General features: G+C 37.6%; 1 protein-coding gene across 1 annotated transcript in view; it reads right to left on the bottom strand.

Moving 5' to 3' along the window:
• The window catches only part of Slc9b2 (solute carrier family 9 member B2), a 54,842-nt gene that overhangs the window by 21,020 nt on the left and 10,782 nt on the right, over positions 1–23,040 (bottom strand). Inside the window, exons 2-7 of the mRNA XM_076864486.2 lie at positions 15,287–15,426; positions 14,405–14,585; positions 7,928–8,098; positions 5,156–5,298; positions 4,137–4,264; positions 2,703–2,878 (exon numbers count right to left, since the gene is read on the bottom strand). Of these exons, the coding sequence (XP_076720601.1) occupies positions 2,703–2,878; positions 4,137–4,264; positions 5,156–5,298; positions 7,928–8,098; positions 14,405–14,585; positions 15,287–15,376 (889 nt within the window). The 5' untranslated portion in view covers positions 15,377–15,426. The remainder of the gene's footprint in view (positions 1–2,702; positions 2,879–4,136; positions 4,265–5,155; positions 5,299–7,927; positions 8,099–14,404; positions 14,586–15,286; positions 15,427–23,040) is intronic.

Genomic DNA, 23,040 nt, shown 5'->3' with positions numbered 1-23,040 from the left:
TATGCACTTCTTTATGTTTACCTTATTTACTTAAAAGACCTGACAAATTGTGAAAAATTCAATTCATGACTCAGACCTAGCTTGTTCTACGACATTATATGTACAGGCAAAGGGAGTAAACAGATGTAGTTAAGTTTTCAAATTACCACTTAAGAGCTGGATATTTAAAAAAAAAATGAACAGATAGACATTGATTTTAGTAGTTCTGATTTGTATGGAATATCGTAACTTAAGGACCTAGTATGAACTGGGGATGTAGCTCTGTAGTAGAGTGCTTTCCTTGTGTGTGTGTGTGGGAGGCCCTGAGTTGAACCTCCAGTGTTGCAGTGGGGAAAAGAGAATCTGGTCATTAAAATCAAAAACTGTCTTCTTCTTCTAAAATATTTACTCTAAAAATAAATCTGAAATTATTTTTGAAATTTCCCCTAGAAGGCTCTTTGTTGCTGAACCTCTTTGAAATATTATAATAAAGCAGTAAATAGAACCTACATTTCTCCCCTCACAGCAAATAGGATTTTGGAAACTAATTTTTAAAACAATCTTTGTTAGCACATTGTATAGAAAATTATATTAAAATTGTCCTACACATCAGCAATTCTTCAAGACTGTCCTAAGGAAATAACTGTACTATTTATTGTGATTTCTTGTTATTATGGCAATCACTTATCTTATTTAAAAAGAATTCCCTCTGATGTAATTTTATTTAGCTAATGTATCTCTGTTAGGTGAATGGTGTGCCTGTCAAAAGCCTCTAGTTACAATAGCAGCATTGTGCTCAAGTTGTTACAGTAAATAATTTATTCTAAGTGAAAAAAAAATGTATCAAATACCACTGTTAATCATTGTAGATTTTATGCCAAGTTTTTGTTTGTTTGTTTGTTTCTTACAAAATGTGGGGGTGCAACCATTACTCAAAACTTTTATTTTTAAATTGTGCTAGAATTACTTAAAAATCATTTATTACTAAACTTTTTGATGCGTGATTAGGATGTATGGAATACTTGTGAATATATGTTAATGCAGTAGCAATGACTATGCGGTGAAATACAGTAGCTAATTGGTTTCAGTCTTTTGTAAAATAAGGTCTTTATAAAATAAAATAAAATAAAAAGGCTGGGGATGTAGCTCAGTGGTTAAGCACCTCTGGGTTCAATTACTGATATTAATACACACACACACACACACACACACACGCATCTCCCCTGAAATTTCCTTTTCTTTCTTTCTTTCTTTTTTTTTTTTTAGAGAGAGAGAGAGAGATTTTTTAATATTTATTTTTTAGTACTTGGCAGACACATCTTTGTTGGTACATGGTGCTGAGGATCGAACCCGGGCAGCACGCATGCCAGGGGAGCGAGCTACCACTTGAGCCACATCCCCAGCCCCTCCCCTGAAATTTCTAGTTCAGTAACCTATCAGGGTTCAGATCCAAAAGGTCAGAGGACCAAATTTAGGGGGTAAGGCAGATTAACATGACAGAATCAGCTTGGAAGGTTCTTGAAGTTATCGCATTCTTCCCCTGCGCCTTCCCCCAGAATATAAAATCCCCAACCTGGACCCTCTTCTCTACTCCATTTCCCACCTCATCCCCTTCTTCCCAGTCCTCACTGTGATGTTAATTCAGACTCTGCTCAAAGCAGTGGTTCCTCATCCTGGCAGCACTGGCTGCCATTCCCAAGAGTTCTGGTTTAATTGGTCTAAGGTAATGTCTACATAACAGTACTTTAAAAGAATATTGCCCAGATAATTCTAATGTGCTTTCAAGGCTGAGAACAATTGTTTTAAAGACATATACCAGGAAAGCAGCCAGAACATTGTCTGCATAGGTTCAGGAGAGTTAAAATTAAGACAAGAAAGTCAATTGGAACTCATAGGTAAAAAGAAAATTTTTAATTTTTATTGGTGCTTGAACAAGAAAGTAGCATCATGAAAATAATGTTTTGAAAAGATGATGTAATTTACCAGGACTGGAGGAAGGCTGACTCTGAAAAATAACAAGGGGTGAGGTTCTAGATAATCTGTATGAATCATATATAATCATAAAATGGAAAGATAACTGTAGGGATTGAAGAGAATGAGAACAGCAAATTTTCAAAAAAGTGTTTTTACTGAAGAATCTGAAGCTAAACTTAGGCTATAATTACACTCTGTCAATAATAGGAAGTTACAAATTTTATTTTCCAATTTTTGCAAAAGATTAAAAAAGAAACTTAATCTTGTGCTAAGTCAAAGGATAATAAAGGTGTTGACTCTCTTCTTAGCCTTTTGCCTCAGATCAAGTGTAGTATCTGTTAACATCCTTTCAGTAAAGGTATTAAATAACAGCGGAGAGGAATGCCTTCAGTTTCTCTTTTGTTACTTCTTGAAACAAAATACATCCATTGCAGTATGTATTAGTTTTAGTATGCTACCCATTAAAATCACGGCTTTTATTTTTCTTTGTGTGAAATCTCTAGAATTAAGTTTTCCTAGATCTCTCCAAGGAAGGCTTTAAACTTGCTTGCACTGGCTGCTCACTCCTTGGGCAATCTGTATCTAGAGGGAAGAAGTGAATAAAGATACTTCGGTGCCTCTCTAGGTTCAGGACTTTTACCCCGGTTTCCCGGATTTTGAATTTACCTCATGCAAATATGCTACGCTTCCAACATTTTAACCTATGTCTCTCAAGAATGAGAGACCAACATAGGAACAGATTAGTCTACCTGTGGAAAAGGCCATGCCCAAGCATGTGTTGAAGCCGGTGATGGCCAGAATGTCATCGAAGCTGCCAGCAGCCATGAGTAGGGTCGGGACCCCCTTCTCAACACCATAGCCTCCTGCCTGCAAAAGGAGCATGGATGGCACCACGACAGCTGGAGACACGGCTCCTAGGACAAAACTAAGTACAGGCTGCTTCAGACACATGTGACCGAATTCTACCCATTCTTATTATTTAAAAAAAAAAAAATTTACAACAACGTCTACTGCTTTAAAAGTTAGATTTTGGACAGCTATAATCTTGAATGGCAGAGAAACACTATACACAGGAAAGTTCTACAGAACATTGTTTTCCAAAATAAGTATACTCATGAACAACCTGTCTTGGAACTATTTAGGTTGCCTAGAATAAATATTTATGAATGGTACAGAAGTCTTCATACCTTTTTAAAAACAAACCATTCATTTTAAGAGGTCTGAAAAATGGCCATGGTTGTTCTGAACTTGTACCCAATGATGCTGGGTCTTCAATTAGAGCTTGGAATGTAAATGAAGGCAACAGATTCAAACAAGAAAGCAGCAATGACAGTGACAGTGATCTTAATAATAGCTGCAGTTGTGGGCTGGGGTTAGAGTGCTTGCCTCACAGGTGTGAGGCACTGGGTTCAATCCTCAGCACCACATAATCATAAATAAATAAGAAATAAAGATATCGTGTCCATCTACAGCTAAAAAAAATAATAGCAACAGTTGTAATACTGAAGAACATTTTATGTGCCTAACACCACTTTGAGCACTTCACATATATTAACTAATTTAATCTTCCTAACAGCCCTATGAGATTGATACAGTCTACCTTCATTTTATAAATGAGGAAATTGAAGTACAGACAGACTACATAATTTGTCAAAAATCACACTCTGGAAAATCACAAAGCTGGGATTGGATTCCAAGTAATCCAGAATCTTAACCATGAGAAGAATTTCATCCTTCTAGCCTACTTATTAGCACTAAATTCCTACTAAGTACTTCTTTATTTATTTGCTTCTCATGGATTTTAAGTATTAGGAATAAAAGGCTGCTAGTAGAAGGGACACTGTGGCAGGTGTTGATCATGAGTGCTATGTTAATCATCCTTTGTGTAGACTCTGGGGTAAGATCCAGCATCTCTCTCACAAGCTTACAATCAGATGGAGACAAAAGACCACACTTTCTTCAATAGTTTGAATTATCATAATTACCATAAAAGTTAGTGTCTAAAGAGACACAGACCATAGTTTGAAGTTAAAATATTTAGATGATACTGGATTATCTCTGCTGCATTTTCTGGTGTTCTTAAGAAAATGCTATTATGTATTCTCTTGTATGGGATCAAAGAAAGTCCTTAATATCCCTCCATATTTTCATACAACAAAGCAAAAAAAAGAAAAACCCATTACCCCAGTATAAATCCCCACTGCCATGGTAAACCCATTAGGAAGTGGGCAAGAAGAGCAGATGTGCATGCTTCCACGAGACAGGGACCCATGGACAGTCGTACACACACACCCTTCAACTTCTTCAGTGCCTGGAATATAAAAGTAAGCATACTAATATAATCCTCTGAAGACATGCAGAGACACAACCCTAAATGCTTTCTCTTCCGCATTCAGACTGTATCTGGGTCATCACAAACTTCCCAGGTAATTAGTTTTAACAAACATTTTAGCATCCTAAGTGTTTTAGAGACAGCTTATGTAATCCTCACAGTAACCCCATGAGATAGGTAATGGTACTGTCCATATTTTTAAAACCTAAAAAAGGCACAAGTCCAAGTCATGTTTTCAAAGGTCATGAAATTGGTGAGTGATGGGGCCAGGTGTGCACCCAGGTAGGTGGCTTCTGGAGTGAGTGCTCACAATCCTCACACTAGCTGACTTAACCTTCTCAGTATTTGTTTTACTTATAGTCTGGGGCCCAGAATGAGGCCAAGTGAAGAGCTTCATCCCCTGAGGACATTCATTTCTGCATTCCAAAATATATGAAAAAAAGCATTAAGAAAAAGCATGCTTGAGATTCATTCAATATACTAAGCAGTTTCCTGAATCAGCATGATTAGTCCTATGGACTTATAAAGGGTTTTGCACACCAAAAATATATTGTTCCCCACTTCCCATCATCATTATTTATTATCATGGCCTATAGCTCTGTCAGAGAAAAGGAGAGCTTTGATTCTTGTGTTGTCACCACACATAGTACCTCCACCTTTCTCCAAGAAAGGGTATGAGAATATCTTCTGAGTTCCTGTGAGGCACAAGGTCTTACCTGCAAAATAACTCGGCATGAAATAAATTATATTTTCTTCTTGAGAATGTCACACAAAGTATCTCTATCCAATTCCCGAAGCTCAGTGATTCTAAAGATATGGAATGTTAGAGGAACAAAATTCCTATTCAATAATAAGAAAAATTTTTTATACCTTTGAATCTAGACCAAGGCCAGCACGAACCAGTATAATAGATAGGGCTATGCTTCTCAGAGAGGAGGACCACTGGTGCTTGATCTGTACATTATCACTGATGACTGGAATATTTCTGAGGAGAAATCCAGCAAGCAGCATGCCTTGAATGGAGAAGTCAAACAAGATGAATCAGTTTTCAAATGTAAGACAATATTTTTCAGCATTTGCTGGTAAATGGATGGAACTGGAGAATATTATGTTAAGTGAAATAAGCCAATCTCAAAGGGCCAAAGGCTAAATGTTTTCTCTGATATGTGGATGCTAATTCACAGTAAGTGGTGGGGGGCAGAATAGTGGTATTTTGGACTAAACAGAGGGGACTGAAGGGAAGGGAGGGGTCATGGGGGTAGGAATAATAGTAGGATGAATTGGACATTATTACCCTATATGCATATGTGATAACATCATCTGTGTGTAACTCTGCATCATGTACAACCAGACAAATGAGAAGTTATATTCCATTTATGTATGATGTGTCAAAATGCATTCTACTGTCATATATAACTAATTAGCACAAATAAAAAATAAACAATTACTATTTCTCAAATAATTAAAGATAAAAAGGAGAAACAAGATGCAGCTTTTGGCTAGAGATAATAATTAAATCGTAAACATAAAATGTTTCAGTTCAGTGTCAGCTCAGTCATCCCTTTGTGTGCAAACAGCAAACAGTTCCTGAAATGACTTGCTATGTCAGTTTACTTGAAATATCAATAAGTACTTACATGGCTTCTATTTCACTTCACACCAGATAACTTAATAACAAACACATAACTCACTTTGCAAAGGCTTTAGGAATTATGCTGAAATGAACACTGCCCTGTCAGTCAGCTGGTGGCTCTTCTTTCAGTCAGCCAATATGTACTGGTTGCCTTTAGTATTTCAGACACTATGTGGGTATTAGGAATATAATGGACAAGCAGCAAGAATTATGCCTCAACAAACTTTCAGCCTCTAGGAAAACAAGACAAACTAACAACCCCAATATTAGGAAAGCATGAGAGGGTGTTGTATGAACTGAGAAAGGGAGGGTGAGCAAAGGGGTCCAGGGAAGGGGAAGGGTCTGCGAGATTGTAAAATGCCTGGAAGAGACACTAGTTTGTTCAAAGGTGTAAGACAAAATGACACATTCTGGGAGCTTCACATAGTTGTGACTAACTTGAGTCTTGTAGCTTATGAGGGAATTCTCCCTCACTGATGCCACATGCCCACAGGGTAAAGTTTCTCTGAGACAGACTGTGAGGCTTCTATCCACCATTTTTCTCCAGCAGCAGCAGCTTCTCCTCATGTTCTTATAAGCACAGTTTGCATGACTAAATAAATTAATTAAAGTTGGGATATTTTATGAGAACAAATTATATGTACACTTTATGACTCACTACAGATGCCATGATGCAAGAATGCACCATTTCTAGGCACCTCTCATGACTGCCATTTAATCTAGAAGAAAGTCTCTTGAGTTCACAATTCTGTAATCATAGTCTTTCCAGAATTTTTATGGGGTAACAGTGTGAAAAGACCTATAGTGTCTGTTCTTTTTTTCTTGTGTATGTGTGTGTGTGTGTGTGTGTGTGTGTGTGCGCGCGCGCATGTGGTGCTGGGGATCGAACCCAGAGCCTTGTGCATGTGAGGCAAGCACTCTACCAACTGAGCTATATCCCCAGCCCCTATACTATCTGTTTTTAAAAGAAATATTAATAAGAGTAATATGCACATGGTAAAATTAAAATATTACCAGCAAACATAGAGTGGCAGTACTGCCTACCCTCAACTACAGCCTTCCATTTTCACTCCCCAGGTAATTCTCACAGAATGCTTTCATCACTGCTTGTCAGATTCCTGCATCCAAAACCAAAAATGGCTCCAGTTCAACCAAGATTGGACAAAGTCAGATTAAAAAATGCTTACCTACTATCCGATTCCACAAAGAAGTCACATCCCTGGTGAGTGAGTGTAGTGTCACCATGAATATTGGTTGATACTTTTATTTATGTTAATGAGTAAGACAAAAGGGCAATAATAGAAATATATGTTATATATATATTTCTTTTGCCAGGCATGGTGGCACACACCTATAATCCAAGTGGCTTGGAAAGCTGAGGCAGGAGGATCACGAGTTCAAAGCCAGCCTCAGCAAAAGCTAAGCAACTCTGTGAGACCCTGTCTCTAATTAAAATACAAAATAGGGCTGGGGATGTGGCTCAGCGGTTGAGTGCCCCTGAGTTCAATCGCCAGTAACCCCCACCTCCCAAATGTCACTCTTTGTCAATGTTGTGAGAGGCTTCCAATACAACAAACCCTGATTTGTAGTATTTACTGGTTTCTGTATTACACATACCTGCAACACAGCCAAATTTTAAGCTACCAACATGCCAGAGGTGGGAAGAGATGGGCAAAGGCACACCATTACATGATATTTCCATAATCTCAAGAGCAAAGATATGGGGAAATTCAGTAAAAGAATTTGGAAGTTATCAGTTTTGAGTATTTGATTGCTCTTACTCTTTAATCTATGTTATTTAATTGTAATTTTATATAATTTGATTTTTTAAAAAATCACCATGTTTAACAACTGGCTCAAAAACTCCTCAAAATTTACCAACTGGTTTTGGGTGATAGCACAGCAAATACAGAAATACATACTTTATTTCTTTATTTCCCAAAGCTTTCCAAACTACTGTTATGAAAATATGATTTATTGGAAGAAAATGGAAAATGTTTATCACTTACCAAGAAGAGGAGGAAGAGGAGGCAGTGTTGGTAACTTAATGAGCCCAAAAAGTTTACCTCCAATGATGGTAGAATAGAATAGGATTATAATTCCAAATAAATTTCCTCCAGGAAGACATTCACTGCCAGTAACTGACCAAACTGCAGCCCACAGAAGAACCACCATGGTAACTGAAACAAATCAGGAAAACCTGTTTCTATAAGTAAGTTGTAATAGGCAGGTTTTGAAACAATCTAAAATAATTTTTAAAAATAAACATTGGATGCATAAAAAAACCTTTATAGCCATGTGCAGATTATAAAGAACATCAGTAAAACGAGCAACTGGGTAGTTTCCAACCACTTTTAAAAAACAGGATATTACTAATGCTTTTAAATCCACCTATGTGGCCCTCTCCAATCTCATCCAGCTCTTTGCATACTGCAGAAGGAACCACTGTCTTGGATTTTTTTTTAAACCCATTCCCTTATTTATTTTATTTTATTTATTTTTTTTTTTTTAGTAATTTTATCACAAATACCAGTTAATACTAAAAAGAACAAAATCACTATCTTTGCCCTCTTCTTAGGAATATGAAATACTTGAACTCTAATCCTACTTCAGGTATCTTAGTTCTGCCTCCAATTAAACATTACCTTTATTTCTTTTCTACAATCAACATGGATTTAGAATTATGCACATTCTTGCCTTTTTTTTAAAAAAAAATCATCATTCATTATAGCATCTCAAATCTTTCATCTAGGACAATTATCCTGATACCTGAACTATTTTCTTTAGTAAATTCATTTCCACTAGAATGTGAAATACGTTTCCAGTTTGAATACAGGTGTTCCATAAAATTACATACTAAAAATAGAATGGCTCATGAGAAAAACTGAGTTAGGACAAACTACTCAAAACTTGAAACTTACCACCTAACTACTAACAAAAATGAACACAATCCTAACAAAAGTAATAGCACAAATAAATCTCCACAGACGTTTGTATCCCAGGCAGGCACTCTATTCTTTGTACACTTCCTACTTCAAGATGTATATTCTTGGGGCAGGGGATGTGGCTCAAGTGGTAGCGCGCTTGCCTGGAATGCATGCGGCCCAGGTTCGATCCTCAGCACCACATACAAACAAAGATGTTGTGTCCGCCAAGAACTAAAAAATAAATATTAAGAAAAATTTTCTCTCTCTCTCTCTCTCTCTTTCTCTCTCTCTCTCTCAAAAAAAAGATGTATATTCTTGAGGATATATTCTTTAAATACAGAGCAATTGTATCAAAATCTGATCCATATTGCAGTGCTCTCCTTTAATCAAAAAACATTTTTTAACTGAGGGAACATTTGTTGGCAGAATCTTCATCTGCTTTCTCTCCATGTGTAGTTAGTTGCATTATAAGCTTAATGTTGTGGAACATTTAAAAGTTCCTAATGCCCCTAAACCAGTTATTATCTCTATGAAAATAAGGCACTTCAACAGGAATTTCAGCTTTTAGAAGGTCCTCTTGTGAAGGAGGTTTAATCTCTAATTGTGATAATACACATACCTGATCTTTTTGTTTTTTATTCACTTTGATGTCATTTGCTATTGCTTAACAATGCAAAATATTAACATGTGAGGAAAAACATGCACAAACATGCAAATTGAATATTATAGTAACACAATTCCCAATTTACCATTGCATCCGTGCTAATTCATGGTGTAGAAACATTCTGTATCAGAACATGCTCTATTTCTTATGACAGTCTTTGGAAGAAAATTGTTAGTTTTGTTGTCTGACATTATTCTTATTTTAATATAAGATAGTTTTTTTAGGTATATCTCAGATTTACCTTAAATTGTAAGTGAAGAGTTATTTTTTTTTTCAATCCCTTGATAATATTCTTCCTTGGTTTTCTGGCTTTCAATGTTGTTATTCAGTTTAATTTTGGCCCTTTTCCAGAAATTTTTTTCCTTTGGTTTGTTTTAAAATATTCTTTTTTTTTGGTTTTCTGTAATTTTTGAATGAAGTGTTTAGAATTGGCTTCCTTTTGATGTGCTTAGAATTTATGTTTTTTTTTTTAAAAAAAAACAATTCTGAAAAATTCTGTCTTTATTTCTTCAAATATTTCTTACCCAACCTCCCTTTTTTTTGTGAAATTATGATTAGACAGTCACTCTACTTGCTAAGCCTATTTCCATATTTTCCATCTTTGTGTGTACTATAATCTAGATAATCTCTTCAGTTCTATTTGCTGGTTGATCAATTTTTTTAACTTAATCTGCTGCTTACTCTATCCATTGCTTTTTAAATTTCAATTATTATACTATATCTTTCTAGAAGTTCACATTTGTTCTTATTCAAATTTATATAATTTTAATTGGCATTTGTTTTGTATTCACATTTGTACTTACTATTTAACTTCTTTAGAAAAATGTTTCAAGGTCTATTTTCTGGCAATGCTTTTTTTTTGGGGGGGGGGCGGTGGTGGTACTTAACCCAGAGTTTCTCATATGCAGGCAAGCACTCTACCACTAAATTACATCCCTAAAAATTTGAAAATTTTATTTTGAGATAGGTTCTCACTAAATTGTCCAAGCTGGCCTGGAATTTACAATTTTCCTGTCTCATCATCTTATGCAGCTAGGATTACAGGTGTGTGCCACCATATCTGGCTAGTAATGCACACTTTTGAAATCTCTGTTTTGTTTCCTTTTTGGTTGTGATTTCTTTTTCTCCAACAGTGAGTCTCCCTTGAATTCCATCTGTGGTTTTGCTGAAGCCTTAGGCTAATGTGAGTTTTCCCAGAAGGGATCTGAATTTGATTCTACCATGTGCTTTCAAGTTTACAATCCAGGACTACTTTTAAGTGTATATTCAGATTGAGTTTTTTTTCTTTGACTTTGGAGCACAAATAATGGTGAAGTTACCTTCTCCCTCCTTCTCTCCCTCCCTTCCTCTCTCTCTCCCCCTCTTTTTCTTTCTTTTTTAGTGGACTTCACCTTAATCCACACACAGACATACCGGCTAGCAACCACAATTTAGACAGGTAGGTTTGGTTGCAGGCCCCATTGACAAAGCAGGTTTACCTGAAAATCCACCATCACTTTGGGTTCCAGTTTTATGTGGGTGAAGGAGAATCATTTCTCCTGTTACATGTCTCCCACCCCAGGAAGGCTCTAGCTTGGCTTCCTGTGCTCTTGTGGATTTCAAAATCATTCTCAATTTCACTGGGGTTTGGCAGAAACCTCTAGGGTGAAAGTTGGCTTGAGTCCTTACTTACCTTTCCTACTTACATTTCATTTTTGGTTTCTGATACTTGCTTGTTTTCTTGATAGATCAAAGGTATGTGAAAAGGCTTAAAATATTTTTCAGACATTTCCTTTAAGTGATAGGATTGTTCATTGGATCTTGTGCATATTGTGATTTTATAATTTGTCTAGAGACTAAATCCAATTTTTTTTGTGTGTGTAAATCCTCATAGAATTGTTCTAAATTTTCTAGGCTTGTTCCAGATTTTCTAGACATAGTGTTGCAATAAATGATATAATGAAATAACTAGAAGCCTTAAGTATTTTCCAATTGACAACAAGGTCTAAAATTATTATACAATATTAGAGATAGATTGAGAAACCACAATTTGGCAGCAAATAAATCCTACTTTGTCATAGCATAAACCCAACTTTATACTAAATTCAGCAAGACAGAATTAAGAGAACTTTTTCCACTTTAAAATCACTTTTTAAAAAACTCTAGCCAAACATGGTGGTACACCTCCATAATCTCAATTACTTGGGAGGCTGAGGCATGAGGATCACAAGTTCAAGGCCAGCCTCTGCAATTTAGCAAGGCCTTAAGCAATTTGGAGAGACCTGTCTCAAAATAAAAAATAAAAAGGGCTGGGGATATGGCCCTGGGTTCAATCCCTGGTATGGAAAAAAAATCTAATTCTCCTTTCCTTTTCCATATTGGAAAAATTTATACACAAAAATGCAAGTTCCATATCATACAGACAGGACTTCCGATTTACCATTGTGTCTGAGCTAATTCATGGTGTAGAAACAGTCTGTATCAGAAAATGCTGTATTTCATTTTTTTTTCTTCTTTAATATTTTTTTAGTTGTCAAAAGACCTTTATTTTATTTATTTATATGCAGTGCTGAGAATCAAACCCAGGGCCTAACACATGCTAGGCAAGCGCTCTACTACTGAGCCATAACCCCAGCCCAACATGCTGTATTTCTTATGAGGGTCTTTGGTAGTAAATTGCACCACTTTACAAGTGATAAATATAGTTGGACATAGAAAATGCACATTCATAAGCTTCTCTAAATCATGTTTAAATCAGTTACTAATTTATTTCTTGTTCATGCTTTTTAGAAAATGATATTTTTACATGCAAGATTTACTTCTTAGGAAGAATGCTTTTATATACCTAATGAGTGCAGGAAAAAATAAAGAATAAAGTAGTCTTGTAAAACAAGTGATGAGGTTTTTAATCTACTGTGACCCCCATTTTTCAGGCAGCTTTATGAACAATGATTATATACTTTGTTTAAAAAAAAGGCAATCAAATCACATCCTTCATTTTCACTCTTACAACAATCTGAATCTGTTTAATTGTAAATGTTTTAACAGAAATGTGCCTTAGTTTGAATGGTGTTTTGGTCAGCATTTTGCTGCTGTGACTAAAAGACCTGACCAGAACAACTGTAGAGGATCTAAAGTTTATTTGGGGGCTCACAGTTTGAGGTCTATGCCCTAAATCCATAGACAGCAAGCTCCATTCCTTGGGGCTCAAAGTGAGGCAGAACAACAGGGTGGAAGAGTATGGTAGGAGGGAAGCCGCTCACATGATGATCAGTAAGCAGCCAGAGAGATTCCACTTGCCAAATACAAATATATATCCCAGAGCCACGCCTCCAGTGCCCCACCTCCTCCAGCCACACCTCACCTTTCTTCAATTACCGCTCAATCCCATCAGGTGATTAAGTCACTGACTGGTTAAGGCTCTCAGTTATTTCTCCTCTAAACCTTCTTGCATTGTCACACATGAGCTTTGGGGGGGATACCTCATACCCAAACCACAACAAATGGTAAAAGTTAAAGGTATTAAATTATCTGTGCCCTTATTAGGTAGTGCATGTTTTGGGATGTGATTTTCTCTATGTGTTTTAAATAAACTTTGATATTTTCTTCTGAGCTAGTTCAGAACCTGACTTGATTTCATTAAAAACATATCCAGAGCCTCAAGTATAACTAACTTATTATAGTTGGCTTTTGCTGTCAAGTGAAAATGATGAAAATATTTTTCAGAGTTCCCAAGTGAAGAATAGCTATAAAGAATTGAGCCTCATTTTTTCAGTGCACATAATTTATGTGGGCAGCTACATATTTACTACAATGATACTGACATTTCCCAACACAATTTAAATTTTTTTTCTTTTTTATTATTTGTTTTAGTTGCCAATGGACCTTTATTTAATTTATTTATATGCGGTGTTGAGAATTGAACCCAGGACCTCACACATGCTAGGCAAGTGTGCTACACTGAGCCACAACTCCAGCCCTCAACACAATTTTAAAAACTATCTTTAAATCTGCCTTTTTAGATAGTTTTCTAGCCTCTTCTCCTTTTACCTCCTATATTGCATGTTCCTTAACATTACCCCCAAACATACTTCCTTTTTGAACACAAAAGGCATCACTGAATCAAACTGATAACAAATGATCAAACTGATAACAGAGTGATCTTTGGCTGCCTCCAAAAACCAAAACCATTTCTAAAAGACAAATATATCCCAATTTTAACAATGTTCAAAATGGCGTTAAGATTAATTCTCTGCCCCCCAAATCCTCAAAGTATTTTAAGTAATGGCAGCCCTGCTACAACATGCTGAATTGCAACTCAAGACCTTACTCATTAAATGACAGGGGACTTGGCTCAGGGCAAAGCACTTGTCTACCAAGCAGGAGACCCTGAGTTTGATCCCCAGTACCGCAAAAAGGAAACAAAACAAAACAAACAGAAACAAGCAAAAACCCTTAAAACAAATAAAGATAATAAAGATTCACTTCGAAGTATAAATTGTGTTTGCTCAAATATTAGTTGTATTACTTTAACAATAATAACAATCAATACCATCTATAAGCAATTTCTTAAGCATTTTTCTACTGTAGCTCTAAAGTAATTTTATAAAATTATTCAAATATACAGATGGAAAAGTTCCTCAGTCTCTGTTCTTTTCTCTTTCCCACTCACTGGAATGGTGGTGACCACAGTGATTTTGGGAGCCTCAGGTTGAAGATGATGGAGCCTCGTGAATCTGGTCCTTCAGTGACTGCAGAACTGAGTCACCTACCACTGTGAAGTGTTTGCCTACTAGTTTTCATGTAAGAGAGAAGTAAAGTTCTTTTTGTTCTTAAACCATATGATTTTTGGAATCTCTCAGTGCAACTTCATCTTTTACCCTCTCTTTCTGAATCTATTCTTATTACATACATACCTTTTGTTATGATTCTGTCCAGTAAACCATGTGGAGGGCAAGCCAATATCTGTCTCAGCCTCTGCAAACCACTTGATTCAGTTGGTATTTCTTGTAGCTTTTTTTCACTGCTGTGTAACAGGTTGCTTCCTTCTGTTGGTTCATTTCCATCTGTACCTTTAAGGTTCATGACCGTCTCTTCCTGTATTTAAAGCAATTTAAAAAAATCCTTAATATGGTATTTTTCTACACAGGTTTATAGTTACTCATTCATCACATTACAAATCAAATGGCCTTTCCTAGAATCAAGGATAGTTCCTTGTAAGGAAAATAAACTTCATGACCAGCTAATTAGTGGATGGAACAAGATCAATATTAGGAGTGTTTACCACTAAGTCACTATTTTTGGATGTGTGCCAGCCTTAGGTGAGGACAGCTACTAATGACCTTAGTAAGTTGGGAAAACTAGCAGTCACACCTACCCTGGACTGTTATGTTTAGGGATTAAGAAAGGGAGAGTTATTAACTGAGTAGTAGAAATTAAGGAGAAACCTCTGTGTGTGTGTGTGTGTGTGTGTGCGCGCGCGCGTGTGTGTGGGTAGCAAGAGTACTGGGGATTTAACCTATGGCTTGGCTACTGGTAGGCAAGTGCTTTACCACTGGGCTACATCCCAGACCTTTTTTATTTTTATCTTAAGACAGGATCTTGCTAAATATAAATAGCCTAGGCTGGCCTTGAACTGTGATCTTCCTTCCTCTCAGCCTCCAGAGTTGCAGGGCTTACAGGTGTGACGCACCATGCCTCCAAGGAGAATGCAGTTGTAGCAGAGCTTGGTAATACATAATCCCTTCCTTAAAGGAATGGCTAGGATTTTCTACATTTGATTTCTACAGTAACTTTACCTGTGTTTCTTGATACACAGAGGTTGTATGATTCATCCCTGTGGATGGTTCTGAATCTTGACATTCAATTGTTTTATCTTTATCCCCCATGATTTGTAGTTATGAAGAAGATAATATAAAGAAGAGGAACAAGATCTATTCTGAAAGAGAAACAGTGTAAATACAGAGCAATAATTTGAAAATCTACTTATTTCTTCCCTTAAGACTCTGCAAGGCTAAAAGTAAGTTAGCTATTATTCTTAATTTTTCAATTGCCGATCTCTTCTTTGATTCCAATATACTGTCTTCATTCTTATCTACCCTTTTACCTCTCTGAAAAAAAGTGCTTGTTGAACCAATTGCATTTTTCTTTCCCACCTTATTTTTTGAGTTATACTTCAAAACATTCTGAGCAATATCACTATTAAATTGTTCTCTTTAACAGTCCAACTCAATGAAGCAGGAAAGTCCCAAGTAATTTTCCAATGTTGATATGAGGAATGAGACACCAAGGGAGTTCTCCAGATTCCATAATTTTCAGAGAAATCAGTCACTGATTCCTGTCTGGTTCTTATTTCTAAATTAAAGTTAAAAATACAATACCAGAGGCTGGGTTTGTGGCTCAGTGGTAGAGCACTTGCCTCATACATGTGAGGCTCTGGGTTCAATCCTCAGCACCACATAAAATTTTAAAAAAGGTGTTTTGTCCATCTACAACTAAAAAAAATATTTTAAAAAAATACAACACCAGTGACTGAGTAACCACAGTATCTTAGACACTGTGATAAGCGCTATGGTAGCCACTTGCTAGTCATGTGGGCAATTTGTAGATTACAAAACACTTTCTTTGGCTCTCCATAGGTTTGCAGTATACCAGGAAAGATAAAATTATACCAAGAAACTAAAAATATCTGTAAGGAAGACTACATGTTGGCTCAATAAACACCCATTATAACCCCTTTTCCCTGGTTTGCTATTATAGAGGGTGAAAAGCCAAACATTCCAATTCTTAGCCACTTGCAGCTAGAGGTGGCCACATGTCACAGTTACATCCATATAAATGAAATATAGGTGGAAGTCCCTGGGAAGACCTTTAGAAGATCAAACTTTTTTATTCTTTGTCCTCTAAATTTCCTCTTCTTCTTCCAAGAATGTAGATACAATGCCTGGAAGATCAGCAGACATCGTTTAACCATGAGAATAAGGATTTGTAATCAGGATAGCAGATGAGACAGATAGGAAGAGCTGACTACTTGAGAACCTCTTAGAGTTGCTGCACCTGTCCTGTACTGCCGAGCGTTGAGGTAATTGTGTATGCCACTGTTACTCAAGGTTTCTTTTTCCTAGTAACCAAACTTATTCCTCGTGTCAGAAGAACAATGTGTATCACAATAAAGATACAGAGTACAAACTTTGGTAGAACCAAAGAGAAAATTATTTAAAAGAAGGAAAAATCTAATTCATTGTATCTTTGAGTGCCTCTTATGTGCCAGACATGATGCTGAGCTGTGAGGACAAGGATAAATTAGTCAGGACTGCTACCTTGAGGAACCATCTCAATTTAACAAACTACCAGGACATCTGCATTTAAAATTTTAAAGATCATTATAATCTTATATCACCACCACCACCACCATTTTTTCCTCTTTACAAAACAATGCTAACCAGAGTGGTACCTTAAAAAGTCTTAAGTTTGACTTTTTTTTTCTATATGATATAAAATAAACATGTATGGATGTGTTTATAATTTTCTAAATTTAAAGATGTTAATGAAGAAAGTCATTTAAACAAGAAAATATTGGGCTCAGGGAATACTTGTTTTAAAAATATAGAGGCAGGAAAACTGGTAGGGTGTAAGGGGAAACTTTGCTGGAGCCTGTGGTAGGAGGTTAAGGGTACTGGGGCATGAGATTAGAGTTAGGATATCACATCCCAAACCACAGCATTTGCCCTTAGCTTTCTGAAGACCATGATCCCTCATCTCAAGGTAAGGGATGAGATCTGCTGGCTCTGGAGTTGGAAAAAGTTAGATCTGAATTTCAGCTCCATCATACACTAAATTGCTTAGCTTCTTTGTGACTATTTCCTGATCTATAAAAGGGGGAGAAGAATAGTTCTAACTATGCATATGGTAAGCATTCAATAATGTTGGTTTTTGTTCATGACTTGTACTCCATCTTTACTATTCAGATGAGCATACTAAAGTCTACAGAAGATAAATGCCTTTTCTCAAATAACATCCAATATTAACAAGTTTTAAAACTGTACAAACATTTGTGAAATGAGATGGTTCTTTTGAAAAACCAGTCTCTACCTCAGAGCAAAGCTTGTCCAAGGAAGTGGGCGTAACCCTTGGCCTTGGAAAGACCCACAGAGCACTCCTAGGCACATACCCACCCTGCTGAGTTGTTTGGCTGCAAATGACAGGAGAGATCTGTGATGCAAGGTGTCCTTGACTCAGTCAGGCTAGGTGAGGGCCCATAGCAACCCCCTAGCAGCCACCAATCAGCATGAGACCAGGAAAATACCTGGGTTGCCAGATGACCCTCCCAGTAGTTTATGGTGGTTGATAACATGTTGGGAAACCATGTAGTTCAGCACGTACTCCCTTTGTGGGCTAAACCAATCGGTTCAAACGAATCCCCCTCTTGTACTAACCAATCACCCCTACCCAACTTGTTCCCGCCAGTGACTGTGCTAATCATGTTTTAAAGTTGTTGTTTGATTTTCCCGCGATGTGTGATGATTTGCCTAGAGATGCTATGATGTATGTGAAGTCCCTGCCTTCCCCAAAGAGTGTATAAAACTGCTGCAAACCCTGGGCTCAGGGCCTCTCAGCGTCACCAGTTGCTATGTGTGCGTGGAGGACCGAGCTAGCTCGCAATAAACACCTCCTTTCTGCTTACATCAATCTTGGACTCTGGTGGTCTTTTGGGGGTCCCAAACTCAAGCATAACAGACGGGGACTTGTCCAGAATCCCCCTTATAAGCCTACCCAGACACCCCGATCGAGAGGTCATGAAAACCCAGCTGGTAAGTAAAGGCATTGCCGATCTGTAATTTTCTGTACTCTGGTTGCCTGCAGGTTCTGATTCTGTGTTGTGTGGTCGGCCAAAGGTCCAGGTGGACGCACCGCAGGGCAGCCGACGGGGTTTGTGGGAGATGTCCCCAGCCCCTTCAGGGTTCTGAGTGGATTGCCTGTAGTAAAGAATTTTGTGAAGTATTTAGTAAAGTATTTTGTAGCTGACGGATCTGCGGTCCGCCTCTGCTTTTAGTTTCTGGGTAGCAATCTACGATGCGCTGCGAATTCTGTGGCCGTGCTGCGAATTTTGTGTTATGTGTGTTTGTTTCTATTGTCCTGTCTGCCTCCACCCCAACACCCTGGCAAGGGAACTAATCTCCCAATCTGGGGTCATCAGGACCAATCTGAGGGGGATACTTCCCCAATCTGTCTGAAGGGAAGGCCCCAGTTGGCTTGGGGCCAGCACCCCACTTCCATTTTTGTCGACAATCTGAAAAGGGAATCTGTGTCTTTGTGTGTCTTTTTGCCTGTGTCTCTGTTAAGTGTGATGGCATTGTTTTAATTTGGACAGATGCAGTGTCCCAAGTTCTGATCTGCCTTAGATGTGTGGAGGTAACTTTAGCTAAATTTTAGCCTGAAAATGTCCCTGGTATGCTTCTCCTGCTTCCCTGTAAGGGACCAAAAGTCAATAGAACGCCAGCTTTTCTGTTCTCATGTTTACACCCCTTTTAGCTGTGTTTTAAAGAACTTTGATAAACTTTACTCCCCTTTGTTAAATGGGACTAGGGAAGCAGTGTTTTCTTTTCTTCCCGTAGTTGGCTTGAGTGCACCCACTGCAGAGGGAAATGCCTGCTGGGGATCTAAGAACTGAATATCTCTCTTTTTCTTTTTCTCAAAACCCTGTCCTCATTATTAAATTGGCACTAATTGGCTTTGAGGACAGGAACTGAACTTTCAGTCACAAATTTTGGCAACCCAAAGGGGACTCTAAAGGAGCCCCCGCTCTGCTTTCTTGGGGAAGACTAGCACTCGAAACAACTGCAAGCGGAGGATTAACTTTTGAGAGCTGACTACTGGAAAGTTAGGAGATATGCCAGCGTGTCTGGGATTGGACCTAACCAAAGGAGCTAATCCTGTAAGTAAAAGGAGGAACTGAGGGACTCCCAGCAGCTGCCCAAGGTCCTTTTGTGTTGGGGAACTCCCTCCTTCCTTCCCTGCACTGTAAGGATTGCTGCATCTCTGTCTACTTAAAAAGAAGGGGACACTGAATGCGGTAAAATCGCCACACCGAGACCCTTGATTTTACACTTCTGGTTTCCCCTCTGTGAGAACGTCTGGTCCACTCGTGGGGACATCTGGTTCCCCTCTGTGAGAACATCGGGACATCTATGGTGCCACTGATGTGGGAGTCATAATTAAATGGGAGTTAGAAACTTGGGGAGATTGTTCTCTTATCTGGTCTGTTTTAAAAGTTCTTGTCTGTCAGCCGTAGTCTGGAGCTCCCTTCAGTCTGTCTGTCCTGTGCCTTTTTTTGGTATCTGTTTCTGGCCCTATAAGACATGGGCAATAATGTATTGATATCAACTGTGGGGTTTTTAGACATTGCAATGGAGATTTCACCTGTGAAAAGCTACAAGGCCTTTACTATGATGTTATGTGTGCACAGTTGTGTTAAGTGTTGTCAACAGATGAAAGTAATGATGTCTTTATGAACATTGGCAGATATATAGAGCGCTCATGAAAAATTTTAAAAAATGGATTCAAATATCTTTGATTCACATGATTTAAATGGTTCAACTTAAATTGGGTAAACAGATGAAAGTAAAGATGTCTTTAAAATTAAGCTTATAAGTTTTTCCTAGGAGATCAAAAAAAAAAACTAATAATATGTTGATGTCTATGAAATAATCTGCCTAAATTCAGAAATTTACAAGGATTGTTTCAAAATGTGAACAGAAAAGGAGGTTAACAGATGGAAAAGAGAAATTAGAAGGTTCTAGGAATAGATTTAATAGAAGGAAAATGTGTTTCTGGATAAGAGAGTCTATGTGATTAAGTACATAAGAGGGTTTAAGTAAGTGATAAAGAAGGTCTGTGTAAGTTGGTTATATGTGTAAGTTTTTTGAGCAAGTAATCTTAAAGAAATTAAAATTATACAACTATGGTTAAACAACAACTGTTATTTTGCAATATTGTAATATGTTATTTCTTTAAGAGCTAAACTTGGTTAATATAAAAACATCAGTGTAATTGTGGTGCTATTAATGTGTTCATATCTTCCAGGTTTACAAGTCTGTAAGGTAGAAGCTTTAAAAGAGGATTATATTAAGCTGGTGTTCTAAAGTTGTATAGTAATTTTAGGTTTAAAAGAAAAACATATTGGAGATTTATTTATATCATTTGATGTTCTATAACTGGACCTGTTATCAATAGTATATGTAAAGTTTTATGCTACTTCTTACATTGGGGTACAATTTAAATGTATTTATTTTTAAGTTAATGAGAGCCTAATCTGTGTAAAGGTTAATATTGAAAAACACAAAAGTACTTTGCTACTTTTCTACAAAAGGTTAAAAGCTTTCAGCCTTTCTTTAATTCATGTTTTAGATGTGATATTATATTGTTTTAGCTAATATTCATGTGAACTTGAGCAACAATTTATGTAAGCTTTATAAAATGATGTTTAAAAAGCAAAGATGAGCTTCAGAACTAGAGCACTTTACTTAAGATTTATGAAGAGCCCTGCCTTACCTGAGATAAGGCTCTGTGTGCCATCTTACTACATGTGAGAATGATTACGAAAGAAGTAGGCCAGATTTCAGTACATTTAAAGTTGTGTCCAAAGTTGTTTTTTTTTTTTCCAAGATTACTAGGATCTCAAACAGGGAATTATAATTTATAACTCTGCCAAAGTTCAAGGTAGCTATTACATGAACTAAATATGTTTTTACTCTTGTTAATTTTGTTTTGTAGTTTTCTTGTAAATAGTCTAAAGATTGTCTGTTAATGTTTTGCAGAGGTACTGCTTTAAGAACACACAACCTGGGTTGATTTAAGATAATGAGTTATCACCTACAGGATACAGAGATAGACATTAAAGCCCAGTACTCTTAATATAAGGCTGTTGAAATTTATTTGCTGGATGTTTAAGATTAAGTTTTAAAATTAAAGTTAAATTAAAAGGGCCAAGAAAACCAATATTTGGCTCTTGCCCTCTGAGTCAGTCTGAATCCAGGGAACAGGGGACTTCTCTAAAGAGCTTTGCAACTCTGGGCCACATAACCTCCTGATCAGGGAGATTAATGAGACCACTGGAGAACAGAAAGCCAATCAGTGCATTTGCTATGAAGGGGAGGGTCATCGGAGAAGGGAGACATCCCTGTTGCTTCCAAGGGAAGCCATATGGTCAAGCAAGACCTGGACCCATCCTAGCGCAAATGGCACTAGTAGAATTGAGAAGCCGCTCCAAAGTTCCCCCAGGACTCCCAAGGAAACTCAGCTGACTGTTAACAATAGATAGAAACAAAAGTCAGTTTGACTTGCTTCATCTTAAACACTTAGTAAAGACAGTTAAACCCAAAACACAGCTATTCATGGGCATTTTAAATAATAATAATATTTGAATGCAACTTAAGGTATACATCTTGTGTTAGCCCTCAAGAATAAGTAAGACTGGAGGCTACAAAAGAGATTCTTAGGCAGGAATGCCTGATAACTATCAAAAGGAACTGCCAGAGTAGTTTTTAGTTTAAGGCCTACAGATATTCCTAACCTACACAGGTAGGCTTAGTGTTTGTTAGTATGATTATGCAGCCCTAAGTAACAGAATTAAAAGTTTCTCTATTAGACTCAGAGGTCCTACTAGTAAAAGGGTTTTGCAAGATCAGATGACATTCAATTATTAAACTGTATCTTAAGGGGAAGGACATCTGTAACCCTAAAAGTTAAATGTTACGGTTACAGTCCTGGTAACTGGGGATGTTAAAGCCTGGTGAGGGAACTTATGTACAGTGACATGTTCCAGCTGCTGCAACACTTATTCAGTACTCATGGCTTTTATTTCTCTCATAGAAGAAGCATCCATCCCCAGATGACAACCTGTTTTTCCCCAACCAGACTTCAAATGGAACTGACTTCTAAAAGGGAACTCACTCGTCCCCCATGTCGTCCCCCATGTCATCGAGCCCCCTCATGTTCAACACCCCCTTTCAGCTCTGAAGCAGCCAGAATGAGCCGTCACCCCTTCTCCTTACAGCAATAAAGAGTTACTAAAATTAGAGGGGGGGGAATGAAGCCAGAAATAGATAGACAGTGTAGATAGGTAAATCCAGTCAGGTTGGATCTAGGAGGCCAATTTTGAGTGAGTCTTGGAAGTTGAAGACTGTCCCCTGAGGGTTACTGTTTACCAAGATGTAGAGCCTGCCCAGATAGTTCCCCAACTGAGGGAACTATGATTGGTTCCCAAGTTTCCAGACAAAGGGGGGAATGAAAAACCAGCCTCTACCTCAGAGTAAAGCCTGTCCAAGGAAGCGGGCGTGACCCTTGTCCTTGGAAAGACCCATAGAGCACTCCTAGGCACATACCCACCCTGCTGAGTTGTTTGGCTGCAAATAACAGGAGAGATCTGTGATGCAAGGTGTCCCTGACTCAGGCTAGGTGAGGGCCCATAGCAACGCCCTAGCAGCCACCAATCAGCTTGAGACAGGGAAAATACCTGGGATGCCAGATGACCCTCCCAGTAGTTTATGGTGTT

The sequence above is a fragment of the Callospermophilus lateralis genome, chromosome 8, assembly GCF_048772815.1.
Source record: "Callospermophilus lateralis isolate mCalLat2 chromosome 8, mCalLat2.hap1, whole genome shotgun sequence".
In the NCBI taxonomy this organism is placed as follows: domain Eukaryota; kingdom Metazoa; phylum Chordata; class Mammalia; order Rodentia; family Sciuridae; genus Callospermophilus; species Callospermophilus lateralis.
The sequence above is the reverse complement of the archived record's forward strand: the minus strand, read 5'-3'. Positions and strand labels throughout refer to the sequence as shown.